General features: G+C 40.7%; 1 protein-coding gene across 6 annotated transcripts in view; it reads right to left on the reverse strand.

Annotated features, from left to right (window-relative positions):
- TMLHE (trimethyllysine hydroxylase, epsilon) overlaps positions 1-17428 on the reverse strand; it is a 116019-nt gene that overhangs the window by 59423 nt on the left and 39168 nt on the right. For 4 of the 6 annotated variants that reach the window (XM_025988986.2, XM_072743661.1, XM_072743659.1 and 1 more), the window contains 2 exons: positions 11231-11407; positions 1225-1504 (listed from right to left, as the gene is read on the reverse strand). In XM_025988986.2, the coding sequence (XP_025844771.1) occupies positions 1225-1504; positions 11231-11407 (457 nt within the window). The remainder of the gene's footprint in view (positions 1-1224; positions 1505-11230; positions 11408-17428) is intronic. The other 2 variants (XM_072743660.1, XM_025988987.2) reach the window with 1 other exon arrangement.

Here is a 17428-nt window from a genome sequence, read left to right on the forward strand (position 1 = left end):
GCTGATGGTGCCTGTGGGCACTTTTGTCCCCAGAGAAGACTGAACATTATCTCCCTGTGTGCCTTAGGCAATCCTCAGATTGCACTGTTTGCCCTGGGGTTACTTGCCTGCCTTCTCGCCAGGAGTAGACCCTCAGGTCTCTATCTCAGCCAAACCCATGGATCTCTAAAACCAGTCTTTGAGCCCAGCTGGTTGCAAAACCTCATGAAAATCAGCCACTCTTTTTTCCCAGCCAATGGCTTTTGGAAAGTGTTCTCCTTTTGCTCATCCCTATGTGCTCCACTCTCTCTTGCCTTTCTCTGCAACGAGGGTTCCCTCTCTTCCATAGCACTCATGGGTTTCTCCCCCAGACCATGTCTTTGCACTTCTTACCTTCCTCTATGTGGCCTCTCTTCTCTCCTACTTGTGCAGTTTGTTCTATCATCCTCAGGTCAATTTCTTGGGTATTCAGAATGATTTGATAGTTAATTGGCTCTGTTTAAGGGACGAGGGAAGCCTAGGGTTCTCCTGTGACACTACCATCTTAGCTCCTCTGCTGAATCCCAATTCTACTTCTTACTAGCAGAGCAATCCTGGGCAAGCCACTTACTTATTATATGTCTCAAGTGGCTCATCAGTAGAATAGGGGATAAAATATGCACTCATCAGAATTTCTATAAGGATCAAAAGAAAATAATGGGTGTGAATATATTGGTTAAATGCTATATAGTGTAAGGCAGTATTATTAACAGCTAGTCTCTGAATCAAGCCTTAGAGATCATAATAGGTCAAAACTGGATGATCTTTAGACTCCATCTTATTTAATCCTCTTATGAGATGGGAAAGTTGAGGCCAGTGGGTGGAGGTGGAAGTGGAGGGTATAGGTGTGTATGTAATGGAGTTGTCAATGTTCACACAATGGTTGGATGGTAGAATTTAGACTACTACCTGGTTCTGTTTACTCAAAGTTAGTGATATTTCTAGTTTATAATGATTCCTGCCACTTTGAGTACCACTAGGCTCAAAAAATATACTAATGACTCTGAAGTCTTCATCATATTTAACATGTAAGTGTTTTAAAGATTAGAAATCTGGGCTTCAAATAAAGTACTATAAATGGGAATCCCCTTATTCAGGACACAAAATATTCTGGATTAAAAACAGTGACCATACCCTGTTAAATTATTTTCCTGGTTTAATGCTCTTCAAATTAATTACTGTAGATATTATAAACTCATAAATTACCTGATCAAGCTGATCCTTTCTGCCAACTTCTCTGTGTGTTCTTGAGTGGGAGGGACATTTTCTACAAATGCAATTCCATACAGCAGAAAGTTTTGCAGAAAGTTCTTCAATCCCTCATTGGTTTCTAAGAAGCTCTGGAAATCTACAGATGGAACTTGGGCTTGCTGATAGATTTCGGCATTCCATAAGATTCTAGGTTGGATGACCTTTTGTTTCTGCCCTTCATAGCTGTTTCTCACCAGCCAATCCAAATCATATTTAGTTACATGACCATCTGGCCCTTTAAAGGGAAAAATAAAAGGCATTAAAATAATAGTTATAATTACTGCCAATAATTTACTGCTTAAGAATATTATTTTTAGGGATCCCTGGGTGGCGCAGCGGTTTGGCGCCTGCCTTTGGCCCAGGGCGCGATCCTGGAGACCCGGGATCGAATCCCACATCAGGCTCCCGGTGCATGGGGCCTGCTTCTCCTTCCGCCTGTGTCTCTGCCTCTCTCTCTCTCTCTGTGACTATCATAAATTAAAAAAAAAAAAAAATTAAAAAAAAAAAAAAAAGAATATTATTTTTAACAACCAATTACCAGATGCTGTATTGTTTATGAAATGAAATTAAAATAAATGCCTAGAATGTTCCTGAGACAGAAATATTTGTAGGGTGAGTAGTATGAGACTAATAAATTAATTAATGAACAAATAAATCTCACCAACTAGAAAGGAATAAATTAATTAGGGCAGTTTGACCTAATGATATGACATAATATAACATGATAAAGTGATTTCTTGACTTTGCCTACTGTGCCAAAAAACCCAAAAAGTTAAAAAAAAAAACACCAGCCCCTCAAAAATGCTTTAGAAAGTCTTCAGGATAAGCAAAGGATATAGCTAGGAGAGTGAAAGGCTTTGCTGGCATCTTATCTCTTCTTTCATTTCTTTTTACTTCTCTGTCTCTGTTTCTCTGTATCTGTTTTGGCTTCCTACTTCTTGAAAATAAAAGCATCAAAGAATTTGGAAAGCTTGAAAAAGTGTGAGAAAGTTTTTAAAAAAGATTTATTTATTTATTTTAGAGAGAGACGGAGAGAGTGTGTGTACAAGTGGTGGGAGGAGCTGAGGGATTGGGAAAGAGAGAATCTCAAGCAGACTCTCCACCAACCTGATGTGGGGTTTGATCTCACCACTGAGCCAAAATCAAGAGTCGGACATGTAACCAACTGAGCCACCCAGGCACTCCAGTATGAGGAAAAATTTAAAAATGACTTATAGAGGGAGGGGCAAGACAGCGGAAGAGGAGGGTCCCCAAGTCACCTGTCCCCACCAAATTACCTAGAAAACCTTCCAATCATCTTGAAAATCTACGAATTCTGCCTGAGATTTAAAGAGAGACCAGCTGGAGCGCTACAGTGAGAAGAGTTCGCGCTTCTATCAAGGTAGGAAGACGGGGAAAAAGACATAAAGAAACAAAAGGCCTCCAAGGGGGAGGGGCCCCGCGAGGAGCCGGGCTGAGGCCGGGGCGAGTGTCCCCAGGACAGGAGAGCCCCGTCCCGGAGGAGCAGGAGCTGCACCAACCTTCCCCGCGGAAAGGGGCCCGCAGGGAGTTAGAGCAGGACCCAGGAGGGCGGGGATGCCCTCGGGCTCCCGGGGACACTAACAGGCACCTGCGCCCCGGGAGAGTGCGCCGAGCTCCCTAAGGGCTGCAGCGCTCGGAGGGGCTCGGGCGGCGGCTCCGCGGAGGGGGCTGCGGGGCTCCGGGAGCAGCTCGGCGGCGGCTCCGGCAGAGGAAGAGGCTCCACGCAGAGGGGGCGGCGCGGCTCCGGGAGCAGCTGGGGGGGGGGGGGCTCGGGCGGCGGCTCCGCGGAGAGCCAGCCTTATTAAAAAGAATTACTATTGCGAAAATGTCAATGTTACCCAGGGCAATGTACACGTTTAATGCAATCCCTATCAAAATACCATGGACTTTCTTCAGAGAGGTGAAACAAATTATTTTAAGACTTGTGTGGAATCAGAAAAGACCCCGAATAGGCAGGAGAATATTGAAAAAGAAAACCATAGCTGGGGGCGTCACAATGCCAGATTTCAGGTTGTACTACAAAGCTGTGGTCATCAAGACAGTGTGGTCCTGGCACAAAAACAGACACATAGATCAATGGAACAGAATAGAGAACCCAGAAGTGGACCCTCAACTTTATGGTCAACTAATATTCGACAAAGCAGGAAAGACTATCCACTGGAAGAAAGACAGTCTCTTCAATAAATGGTGCTGGGAAAATTGGACATCCACGTGCAGAAGAATGAAACTAGACCACTCTCTTGCACCAGACACAAAGATAAACTCAAAATGGATGAAAGCTCTAAATGTGACACAAGAGTCCATCAAAATCCTAGAGGAGAACACAGGCAACACCCTTTTTGAACTTGGCCACAGCAACTTCTTGCAAGATACATCCACGAAGGCAAAAGAAACAAAAGCAAAAATGAACTATTGGGACTTCATCAAGATAAGAAGCTTTTGCACAGCAAAGGATACAGTCAACAAAACTTAAAGACAACCTACAGCATGGGAGAAGAGATTTGGAAATGACAGATAAAGGGCTAGTTTCCAAAATCTATAAAGAACTTATTAAACTCAACACCAAAAAAACAAACAATCCAATCATAAAATGGGCAAAAGACATGAACAGAAACCTCACAGAGGAAGACATGGACATGGCCAACATGCACATGAGAAAATGCTCTGCATCACTTGCCATCAGGGAAATACAAATCAAAACCACCTCAAACCAGTGAGAATGGGGAAAATTAACAAGGCAGGAAACCACAAATGTCGGAGAGGATGCGGAGAAAAGGGGAACCTCTGACACTGTTGGTGGGAACGTGAACTGGCGCAGCCACTCTGGAAAACTCTGGAGGTTCCTCAAAGAGTTAAAAATAGAGCTGCCCTACGACCCAGCAATTGCACTGCTGGGGATTTACCCCAGAGATACAGATGCAATGAAACACCGGGACACCTGCACCCCGATGTCTCTAGCAGCAATGTCCACAATAGCCAAACTGTGGAAGGAGCCTCGGTGTCCATCGAAAGATGATGGATAAAGAAGCTGTGGTCTATGTACACAATGGAATATTCCTCAGCCATCAGAAATGACAAATACCCACCATTTGCTTCAACGTGGATGGAACTGGAGGGTATTATGCTGAGTGAAGTAAGTCAATCGGAGAAGGACAAACATGATATGGTCTCATTCATTTGGGGAATATAAAAAATAGTGAAAGGGAATAAAGGGGAAAGGAGAGAAAATGAGTGGGAAATATCAGAAAGGGAGACAGAACATGAAGACTCCTAACTCTGGGAAACGAACTAGGGGTGGTGGAAGGGAGGAGGGCCGGGGTTGGCGGTGAATGGGTGACGGGCACTGAGGGGGGCACTTGACGGGATGAGCACTGGGTGTTATTCTGTATGTTGGCAAACTGAACACCAATAAAAAATAAATTTATTATTTAAAAAAAAGGATCCACTTATTCTAAAAAAAAATTCACATATATATAGCATTCTACCACACAGATGAAATCATTATTAATAGCTTGGCATCATTCCTTCCACTTTTCCCCATGCATTCTTTTTTTTTTTTTAATTTTATTTATTTATGATAGTCACACACACAGAGAGAGAGAGAGAGAGAGAGAGAGAGGCAGAGACACAGGCAGAGGGAGAAGCAGGCTCCATGCACCGGGAGCCCGACATGGGATTCGATCCCGGGTCTCCAGGATCGTGCCCTGGGCCAAAGGCAGGCGCCAAAGCGCTGCGCCACCCAGGGATCCCTCCCCATGCATTCTTTTATTTTATATAAATATAGTACATATATATATGTGTGTACCCTGCCTTTGTCACTTAATATATGGAGTCACTTCATCATTAAAAAATTAAATCTTCACCTACAATTGTTTGTTTTCTTAAATTCACAGACTCTTTTTTTTTTAGGACACAAATAAAAATTTTTATATTCTCACAAAACAAGACCTGCCCTGTGCTGTACAGAGAAGAAGTACTGAAACAGACTCAAAAAGGTGATGAGGACAACAATGCCCAAAGCAAATAAGGAGTCATAGCTTATAATCCTGTTATCACTAAGGTTCACACCAAACAGTGTTAGATATAAAATATTTTGACATTACCGATGTTTCTATCAGCAATGGCCACAATAGCCAAACTGTGGAAGGAGCCTCGGTGTCCATCGAAAGATGAATGGATAAAGAAGATGTGGTCTCTGTATACAATGGAATATTACTCAGCAATTAGAAATGACAAATACCCACCATTTGCTTCAACGTGGATGGAACTGGAGGGTATTATGCTGAGTGAAATAAGTCAATCAGAGAAGGACAAACAGTGTGATAATTCTGAAGAGAAATAAAATTCAAAGATTGGGAGTATCTGAACTCAACTTTTGGACTATTAAAAAAATGGCAAGAAATTCACAGACTCTTAACTATAGAAAACAAACAGATGGTTACCAGAGTGGGAATGGGTGAAATAGGGGCTAAGTATTTTTTTTTTTTTTTTTTTTTTTTTTTTAGGGGCTAAGTATTAAGGAGGGTACTAGTGATGAGCACCAGGTGTTTTATGCAAGTGTTGAATCACTAAATTCTACACCAGAATCTAATATTACACTCTATGTTAACTAACTGGAATTTAAAACTTAAAAAAAATAAATCTTCATAAAAATTAATTAATATAATTTGCAGAATAAGACTACCAAGATTTACCTAACCAGTCTGTTCTTCTGGAGCATGTAGTCTTATTTTTAAAAATTTCCTTATTATTTAATAGTGATCATCCTTGTCTATATTTCTTTTCATTTTTTAAAGATGGATTTTTTAGAGAGAGAGCATGCAAGTGCAGAGAGGGGCAGAGGGAGACAGAGAACCTGAAGCAGATTCTGCAGTGAACAGAAAGCCCCATGTGGGGCTCGATCTCACCACCCTGAGATCATCCTGAGTGGAAACCAAGAGGCAGGCGCTCAAATGACTGAGACACTCAGATGCCCCATTTTTCTATATTTCTGATAATCTTCTCAAGAAGGTAGGATTGTTAAATTCAAAGATAGAAACTTTTGGGATCCCTGGGTGGCGCAGCGGTTTGGCGCCTGCCTTTGGCCCGGGGCGCGATCCTGGAGACCCGGGATCGAATCCCACGTCGGGCTCCCGGTGCATGGAGCCTGCTTCTCCCTCTGCCTATGTCTCTGCTTCTCTCTCTCTCACTGTGTGCCTATCATAAATAAATAAAATTAAAAAAAAATTTAAAAGATAGAAACTTTTAAGAGCCTTGATGGATTTAACTAAATTACTTTATTAGGAAGTCTATACCAATTTTCATTGTCTCCAAAAATATGTGTGTGCCCTTCAAAATTAAGTATTATTATTTTTTAAAAAATATATATATTTTTCCAGATTGGCAAGTAGAATTCTATTGTTATAATAATTCTAAGTAATTCACTTACTAATAAGGCTACTAACATTTGTTAGAGATTTATATTTGTTAGACATATATCTTTTATTTTTATTATTTTTTTGTTTCAAGTTTTTATTTAAATTCCAGTTAGTTATCATACAGTTAAATATTAGTTTCAGGTGTACAATACAGTGGTTGAACACTTCCATACATCACCCAGTGCTCATCACAAGTGTCCTCCTTAATGCTCATCACCCATTTAATCCATTTCCCCACCACTTGCACTCCAGCAACTCTCAGTTTGTACTATATAGTTAAGAGTCTCTTTTATGGTTTGCTTCTCTTTTTGTTTTTCCCTTCCCCATGTTCATGTGTTTTGTTTCTTAAATTTCACATATGAGTGAAATCATATGGTATTTTCTTTCTCTGACGGACTTATTTTGCTTAGCAAAATACTCTCTACCTCTAACCATGTTGTTGCAAATGGTAAGATGTCATTCTTTTTTATGGCTGAGTAATATTCCATTCTTTATCCATTCTTCTTTATTCATTCATCAGTCAATGGACATTTGGGCTCTTTCCATAATTTGGCTGTTGCTGATAATGCTGCTACAAATATTGGGGTGCATTTGCCCTTTTGAATGAGTATTTTTGTATCCTTTGGGTAAATACCCAAAGTATAATTGCTGGATCATAGGGTAGTTCTATTTGTAACTTCTTGAGGACCCTCCATGCTGTTCTCCAGAGCAGCTGCACCAGCCTGTGCCCCCACCCACACAGTACAAGAGGGTCCCCCTTTCTCCACATCCTCACCAACACCCGTTGTTTCCTGACTTGTTGATTTTAGTCACTCTCACAGGTGTGAGGTGGGATCTCATTGTGGTTTTGAGTTGTATTTTCTTTTCTTTTCTTTTTTTTTAAAGATTTATTTATTTATTTGTGATAGAGAAAGAGAGAGAGAGAAAGAGAGGCAGAGACACAGGAGGACGGAGAAGCAGGCTCCATGCGGGAGCCTGACGTGGGACTCGATCCCGGGACTCCAGGATCACGCCCTGGGCCAAAGGCACTAAACTGCTGAGCCACCCAGGGATCCCCTGTATTTTCCTGAGGATGACTGATGTCGAGCACCTTTTCATGTATCTGTTGGCCACTGTATAGACATATGTTTTTTAAATGCAAGGATTACCAAACTATTGCCCATGGGCCAAATCTGCCTGGCAGTTGTCTTTGTGACACCTGTTTTGGAACACATGACACACACTTGGTTACTTATTGTCCATGTCTGCTTTCACCCTACTACTGAAGAACTGAAGAGTTGAACAGTTGTGACTGACACTGTACAGCCAAAAATACTGGTGCTTTTCTTTACAAACTGGCAATAACACCTTATATGTCAATAGTTTCTAGTCTTTGTCATACATTTCTCAAATATCTTGCCAAGTGAGTCATTTTTTAATAAAACTTTCTATGGCATGTACTTTTTTTTACTGTAGAGAAATCACTAGTCAAACATATTTATTTTAAATATTTTTTCCTCCAATGCTTTTTTCTTTTAACCTATTTTGGAAGGACTATATATTCACAGGAAGTTGCAAAGAAATGTGTTTATTCAGGGACGCCTGGGTGGCTCAGTGGTTGGGCGCCTGCCTTTGGCTCAGGTCATGATCCTTGGATCTAGGATCGAGTCCCACATGGGGCTCCCTGCAGGGAGCCTACTTCTCCCTCTCCCTCTCCTTCTCCCTTCTCCCTCTCCCTGCCTATGTCTCTGCCTCTCTCTCTCAGTCTCTGTCTCTCATGAATAAATAAATTAAAGAAAAAATGAATTTATTCAGTAAATAGACCCAATAGTTGGAGGAAACAAAATTAATATACAGAAATCTGTTGTATATCTATACACTAATAATCATGTAGCAGAAAAAAATGAAGAAAACAATCCCATTTAAAACTGAACCAAAGGGATCCCTGGGTGGCGCAGTGGTTTGGCGCCTGCCTTTGGCCCAGGGCGCAATCCTGGAGACCCGGGATCGAATCCCACATCAGGTTCCCGGTGCATGGAGCCTGCTTCTCCCTCTGCCTGTGTCTCTGCCTCGCTCTCTCTCTCTCTCTCTCTCTCTCTCTCTCTGTGTGACTATCATAAATTTAAAAAAAAAAATAAAATAAAATAAAACTGAACCAAAAAGAATGGAATGAATTTGACCAAGGAGATGAGAAACCTATACCCGAAAAGTATAAGACATTCATGAAAGAAGTTGAAGACAACACAAAAAAAAAAAAATGGAAAGAAATCCAATACTTATGGATTGGAAGAACTAATATTGTTAAAATGTTCACACTACCCAAACCAATCTACAGATTGAATGCAATCTCTACCAAAATACCAACAGCATTTTTCACAGAACTAGAACAAATAATCCCAAAATTCATATGAAACCACAAAAGATCCTGAATAGCCAAAGCAATCCTGAGAAAGAAGAGCAAACCTGGAGGTATCACCATTCCAGATTTTGATATATACTACAATGCCATCGTAATCAAAATGGTGTAGTCCTGGTACAAAAATAGACACATAGATCAATGGAACAGAATAGAAAACCCAGAAGTGGACCCTCAAGTATACGGTCAGCTAATCTTCGACAAAGAAGGAAAAGAATATCTAGTGGGAAAAAGACAATCTCTTCAATTAATGGTGTTGGGGAAACTGGACAGCCACATGCAGAAGAATGAAACTGGAACATTCTCTTACACCAGGCACAAATATAAACTCATAATGAATGAAAGACATAAATGTGAGACCTGAAGCTATACCAATCTTGGAAGAGAAGAGAGGCAATAACTTTTTTGACATCAGATGTAGCAACTTCTTCGTAGATATGTATCCTGAGGCAAGGGAAACAAAAGCAAAAACAAACTATTGTGATTTCATCAAGATAAAAAGCTTCTGCACAGCAAAGGAAACCATCAATAAAACAAAAAAGCAATCCAATTAATAAGAGAAGATATTTATAAATGATAGATCCAATAAAGGGTTAATATCCAAAATATATTAAGAACTTGCACCCACTCAACATGGAAAAAAAAAAAACCAATCTGATTAAAAATGGGCAGACAACTCAAACATTTTTCCAAACAAGACATCAGACAGACAGCCAACAAACACATGGAAAGATGCTCAACATCACTTATTAGGGAAATGCAAATCAAGACCACAATGAGGTGTCACCTTACACATGAGAATGCCTAATATCAGAAAGATAAGAAATAACAAGTTGTTAAGAATATGGAGAAAAGGGATCACTTATGCACTGTGGGTGGGAATGTTAATTTGTGCAGTCACTGTGGAAAATAGTATGGAGGTTCCTCAAAAAATAAAAAATATAGGGATGTTGCCTGGGTGGCTCAGCAGTTGAGCATCTGCCTTCAGCTCGGGGTCCTGGGATCAAGTCCCACATCGGGCTCCTCACAGTGAACCTACTTCTCCCTCTGTCTATGTCTCTGCCTCTCTCTGTGTGTCTTTCATGAAAAAAATAAATAAAATCTTTTTTAAAATTAAATTAGAAATACCATATGATCCCATAATTCCAGTATTGGGTAAATACCCAAAGAAAACACTAATTTTTAAAAATTTCTTTTTATTGGAGTTCAGTTTGCCAACATATAGCATAACACCCAGTGCTCATCCCGTCAAGTGCCCCCCTCAGTGCCCATCACCCAGTCACCCCCACCACCCGCCAGCTCCTCCCTTTCTACCACCCCTTGTTAGTTTCCCAGAGTTAGGAGTCTCTCATGTTCTGTCTCCTTCTCTGATATTTCCCACTCATTTTCTCTCTTGGAGAATATAAAAAATAGTGAAAGGGAATAAAGGGGAAAGGAGAGAAAACACTAATTTGAAAAGATATATGCACCCCTATGTTTAGTGCAGCTTTACAATAGTCAAGATATGGAAGCAACTCAAGTGACCTTAAATAGATGAATGGATAAAGAAGATGTGGTATATACACACAATGGAATATTAATCAGCCATAAAAAAGAATGAGATCTTGCCATTTGCAAAAACATGGATGGACCTAGAAGGTATCTGTTAAGTGAAAGAAATCAGACAGAAAGACAAATACCACATGATTCCATTTATATGTGGAATCTAAAAAATAAAACAAGTAAACAAACCAAAAACCAGAACCTTAAATAAGAGCAAAATGGTGGCTTTTGGTGGGGGCAGGGGAGGAGGGATATAATAGGTGAAGGGGATTAAGAGGCACAAACTTCCAGTTATAAAATTAAGTCACAGAGATGAAAGGTATTATATAGGGAATATACAGTCAATAATATCATAATAACATTGCATGGTCATAGATGGTGACTACACTTATTGTGAGCACTGAGTAAAGGTTAGAATTGTTAAATCAATGTCATACACCCGAAACTAATAAAACAGTGTATGTTAATTATACCTCAATAAAAAAATAGAATACCCTACTTTAGAACAGGACAAACCAAGTTTTGCAAAAATAATTGTTCTTTAGTAAGAGTACCCCAGCCAAGACCAAGTCTCTTGTCTACTCACAAGTGAAAAAGAGTGTGGTCTCATCCAGACGAATGGTTTTTGGCTTGATGCATAAATCCACACTGGCAGTATCCAGGCTGCGCTGGTGAGTCTTAGAGTTGTAGCATGATGCCGAGCGGCAGTGGTCTCGAAGCCAGACATAATCAAAGCGCATCACGGTATTAGCATATTGCAGTTCTAGGGAAAGGGATTCTTTTATATTATTTGTTATATTATTTTGCACTGTTTATTTTATAGAGATAAATAAATATTTATTTAGGAAAACTTAAGAACAATTAGTAGTCAGAAAACTTTCTTCAAAAAGTCTTCTACCAAGAAACAAACAAGAGTGCTACGGGGAACACTAGTCCCCTACCAAATATAAAAGATACTGTAGAACTTCCACGATTAAAACAGTAAGATGCTAGGATAGGAATAGCATATAAAACAACAAAAGAATATAAAATGTTGGGATCCCTGGGTGGCTTAGAGGTTTAGTACCTGCCTTCAGCCCAGAGTGTGATCCTGGAGTCCTGGGATGGAGTCCCACCTCGGGCTCCCTGCATGAAGCCTGCTTCTCCCTCTGCCTGTGTCTCTGCCTCTCTCTCTCTCTCTCTCTTTCTCTCTCTCTCTCTCTGTCTCTCATGAATAAATAAAATCTTTTTTTAAAAATAAAAATAAATAAAAAATAATATAAAATGTCCAAAATATACCTAAATACATATAGAAATTTGGTATCTAATAAACTGACAGCTATAATCACTGGCGAAAATAGGAATTTTAAAATAACAACTAGATAGCCATTTGGAAAAAAGATACAATTGCGTCCATGCCTCACATAGTCGCCAGGTCTTCAAGATAAACTCAAAACAGATCAGAGTTCTAGATTTGGAAAATAAAACCAGTGAAGTATTTTAAAAGGAAATACAGGTGGATAGAGGATATAAAAGATAAAAGAGGTAGTTGTACTACTGTTGAAACTTTTTTGTTAGTTTGAAGTCATACCAAAATAAAAAGTTAACAAAAATCAAAGACTCTCCTACTATACCAGGTTACTCACTCAGGAAAGGTAAATAAAAATGAGATTAAACTTCTAAGAGAAAAAAAAAAAAAAAAACTTCTAAGAGGAATGAAAGCTGTAATGTGTCTCGGAATAAAAAATTATGTGGAAGACTACTATAGAGAAATCTATAAAACTAATCCTGAAGGGCTTGAGGAAATCTGAATGGAGAAATATGCTCCAAACATGGGCAGATTCAATAATGAAAAGATACAAAATTTCCCACAAATTAATCCACAAAATTCCATGTACCTCCAATCCAAATTCCCATAGAAATTTTCATGTACTGGACAGGATAATTCTAAAATTTCTCATTCAGAATTAATAAACTTATAATTTTGAAGAAAAAGAAAGGCATGGGGGAACTGTCTTACTAAAAATAAAAAATATTACATATAAAGCTACAGTGAATCAAAAAGTAAGATGAATAGGTCAAAACAGTATGGAGATTCCTCAAAAAGTTAAAAATAGAATAACCCCTGACCCAGCAATTGTACTACTGGTATTTACCTAAAGAAAACAAAAATACTAATTCAAAGGGGCACATGCACCTTGATGTTTATAGCAGCATTATCAGCAACAGCCAAATTATGGAAAGAGACCAGAGTCCATCAGTGGATGAAGGGATAAAGAAGAGGTGGTATATACATATGACGGAAGAGCACTCAGCCATAGAAAAGAATGAAATCTTTGCAATGACATGGATGGAACTAGAGCATATCATGCTAACTGAAAGAAATCTGTCAGAGAAAGACAAATACCATATGATTTCACTCATGTGGAATTTAAGAAACAAAAAAGATGAACATAAGGGATAGGGAGAAAAAGAGAGACAAAGCATAAGAGACTCTTAACTATAGAGAAGAAACTCAGGGTTGATGGAGGGGAGGTGGGTAGGGGATGGGATGGATGGATGATGGGTACTAAGGAGGGCACTTGTGATGAGTACTGAGTGTGCTATATAAAAGATGAATCACGAAATTCTGCTCTTGAAACTAACATTAGACTATATTTTAAGTAAAATTTAAATAAAAATGAAATATTAAAATAAATGAAATATAAAAAATAAAACTATTATACATTGGGGTGGCTCAGTCGGTTAAGCATCTACCTTAGGCTCAGGTCATGATCTCAGGGTCCTGGGATGGAGCACTGATTTGGGCTCCTTGCTGAGCAGGGGGTCTGCTTCCCCCTCTGCCCCTCCCCTGCTTATATCCTCTCTTTTCCCCCCTCTCTCTTTCAAATAAATAGAATCTTAAAAAAAAAAAAACTATTATACAATGATAATCTTGGGGTACGAATGGACATTTTAAATTTTTTTTTAATTTTTTATTTATTTATGATAGTCACAGAGAGAGAGAGAGAGGCAGAAACACAGGCGGAGGGAGAAGCAGGCTCCATGCACCGGGAGCCCGATGTGGGATTCGATCCCGGGTCTCCAGGATCGCGCCCTGGGCCAAAGGCAGGCGCCAAACCGCTGCGCCACCCAGTCCCACGAATGGACATTTTAATATGATACAAAATTCATAAAAGATAAATCCGTCTATACGAAAATAAAAACCTGTTTTGTAAACAATATAAAAAACCAAAATTAAGTGACAAGTTTTTGAACTACAGGATCTATGGAATAATATGTAAAATTGTGTTTGTAGGGCGGCCCGGGTGGCTCAGTGGTCTAGCGCCGCCTTCAGCCCAGGGCGCGATCCTGGAGACCCAGGATCGAGTCCCACGTTGGGCTCCCTGCATGGAGCCTGCTTCTCCCTCTGCCTGGGTCTCTGCCTCTCTCTCTCTCTCATGAATAAATAAATAAAAAATCTTTAAAAAATTGTGTGTAAGTAGTAGTCCTACATTTTTCCATGGACAGGATCCATAGCTTTCAACACAATTCCTACGGGACTCGTAAGCTAAAAATATTGAGAACCCTGCCCTTGGAGTGACAAAAGTGATTAACTTAATTCAGATTGTTCATTACACTGAACTAATCCAGGATTTGACAAACAGCCTATGGGTCAAATAGAGCCATGTCCTATTTTTTGTATAGCTTGCAAGATAAGAATAGCTTTTACATTTTAAAAATGTCATAAAACAAAACAAAAATAAAATGTCATAAAACAAAAACAAAACAAAGAAGACCATGAAACATAGATTTTGCATGACCCATAAAGCCTGAAATATTTACTATCTGGCCCAGTAAGCAGTCATATGTAACTCTTCTTTCCATGATGAGTTCATTCTGGACTTTGCACTTGCCATTGTCCTCCTGGAAATTATAAGTTCTTCTAATTTTTTTAAAAGATTTTATTTATTTATTCATGAGCAACACAGAGACAGAGAGAGAGGCAGAGACACAGGCAGGGGGAGAAGCAGGCTCCCTGCAGGGAGCCTGATGCGGGACTCGATCCTAGGACCCTGAGATCACGCCCTGAGCTGAAGGTAGACACTCAACTGCTGATTCACCCAGGTGCCCCGTAAGCTCCCCTGATTAAATGACGATTTTTTCCTTCAAAGTCTAGCTAAAAATTCATTTATTCAAGGAAGCTTCATTGAACAATCCTACATTTTCTTTGAAATTATGTATTTGGTAGGTAACAAGTTTTTTTAACCTTTAAGGAGCTTTTTAATTTTTAGATTTTATTCATTTATTCATGAGAGAGAGAGAGAGAGAGAGAGAGAGAGAGGCAGAGACACAGGCAGAGGGAGAAGCAGGCTCCATGCAGGGAGCTCAACGCGGGACAGGATCCGGGGTCTCTAGGATCCGGCCCTGGGCTGAAGGTGGCGCTAAACCACTGAACCACCGGGGCTGCCTGTAGGTAACAACTTAATAATCATTTGTATATGGCATAAGGTATTCATGCTTCTTATGTTTATTTAGTATTTTCTATTTCTTGGGATAGCACATCTTACATCTTGGTTCCCTAGAAGTTGTCAGCTATACATAAAATTGATAGTACACAAATGTTTAGTAACTAGGCCAAAATGAAATATACAGAAAAGAAACTTGGGATTCATCTTGTCTCATCTTTGTCATAATCTACATTTAATCAGTCACCAAAGTTTGCTGATTTCACCTCCTAAATATTATTTCTTTTTCTCCTAAGTCTTTCTACAATCTATATGACCTCTCCATTTCTACTCCTTTCTTCTATCATATTTAGGCAATCACCATCTTTAACAGTGGCCTCTATAAAGAGATTTTTTTTGTATTAATATGACGGCCTTATTTTTTAAGAGTTTTTATTTAAATTCTACTTAGTTAACAGTCTGATATTGGTTTCAGGAGTACAATTCAGTGACTCATCACTTACGTACATCACTGGTGCTCATCATAACAAGCGCCCCCCTTAATCCCCATCACCCATCCAGCCCCCAGCCCCCACCCACCTCCCTCCATCAGCCCTCGGTCGCTCTGTAGAGTTCAGAGTCTCTTATAGTTTGTCTCCATCTCTCTCTCTTTCCCCGTCCCATATGTTCATCTGTTTTGTATTTTAAATTCCACATATGAGTGAAGTCACATGGTTTTTGTCTTTCTCTGAGTATTTCTGTTCACCATAATCCAATATAGCTCCATTCACGTCCTTGCAAAGGGCAAGATTTCATTCTTTTTGATGGCTGTGTAATATTCCATTGTGTCTGTGTGTGTGTCTGTGTGTGTGTGTACATCACCTGTACTTTATCCATTTATCAACTGATGGACGTTTGCACTCTCCATAATTTGGCTCTTGTTGATAATGTTGCTATAAACATCAGGGTGCACGTGTTCCTTGAAATCTGTAGTTTTGTATCCTTTGGGTAAATACCCAGTAGTGCAATTGCTGAGTCTTAGGGTACTTCTATTTTTAACTTTCTGAGGAACCTCTGATGATGAGTGATGTGGAGCATCTTTTCATGTGTCTGTTGGCCATCTGTATGTATTCTTTGGAAAAAATGTCCATTCATATCTTCTGCCTCTTTGTTTCTCTTTCTTTCTTTCTTTCTTTCTTTCTTTCTTTCTTTCTTTCTTTCTTTCTTTCTTTCTCTTTTCTTTCTTTTTCTTTCTTTCCTTTCTTCTTTCTCTCTGTTATGCGTTCAACAGACCTTTATTGGATGCGTACTATTGCCTACCCTAGGGGCACAGATTGGTGAAGCACACAAACATCTTTGCCCTCACAGTGTTTGTTTTCTAGAATCTTCCTACACATTGTGGCAGGAAACCCTGGCTTCTCGAGGCAGCGAGGGCTTACGCTGTTGCTCGTTAAATCCGTCACCTGCCCACGCAGCTGGAGGGGGGCTGCAGCGTCACTCTCCCCACCCAGGACACAGCTCGGACGTCCCTGAGGGCGTCCCGTGGCCTCGTCACTTTCCGGCCCTCTCGCGAGTCCTTCCCCGTCAAATCTCAGTATGATGAACCAGGCCAAGGGCAGCCAACCGCCAAGCCCCCTTGCCCCCCGCAGGCCCTGCCTCGGCTCCCGGCTCCTTCCCGGGCCTCGCTGTGCCAGTGGACACTGGGCAGACCCCAGGGGGTGTGGTGGATGGTGGCCGCCCGGCAAGACGCGCTGAGTTCTTTGCTTTCTGCAGGCAAGGAGACACAGCTCAGACTCACGCCTGCAGAGCTCGGAAAGTTTGATCTTCTCTCTCTTTTTCTTGGTGGATGATAAAAACTGAACTAATTTAAATCAAATCAAACTGTGTGAACATGTGTGGAGCTTCATTAGCGGCCAAGTGACTTTCCAGGCCTGCTGGGAACTGGAGCCAGAATGTCTCGAGGACTGCACGGGCCCGTTCCTCCTGGCTCCACATATCCTTCTGTCAAAGCTGAAGGCAAAACTCTTCCCTTTGGCGCTTGCTTCCCATGAAGGAAATACCAGGTGTCTCCTCCAAATAGGCGAGGAGGTCTCTTCTGGTTTCAATCACCAGCGTTGAACGTCGGCAGCTGCCCGGTGCCTCTGTTGCCTGCCTCCCCCTGCGTCTCTGGAGTTAACGCTGCTCTGTCGTCAGCTGTCCTGGGTCTCGGTCGGTAACGTCACAGTCGTTTCTGTAACTTGACCTCCGCGCCCGGGCAGAGCTCCAGCTGCTCCTGCTGTGACTCGCCTAGCTCTGTTCCTGCGCTCGCCCCAGGTCACCCGCTCGCCCGGGCGCACCTTTCCTTCCCTTCTTTGCTGTGCATCCGGGGAGCGAGGTGC

The sequence above is a fragment of the Vulpes vulpes genome, chromosome X (genome assembly GCF_048418805.1).
Source record: "Vulpes vulpes isolate BD-2025 chromosome X, VulVul3, whole genome shotgun sequence".
NCBI lineage: Eukaryota > Metazoa > Chordata > Mammalia > Carnivora > Canidae > Vulpes > Vulpes vulpes.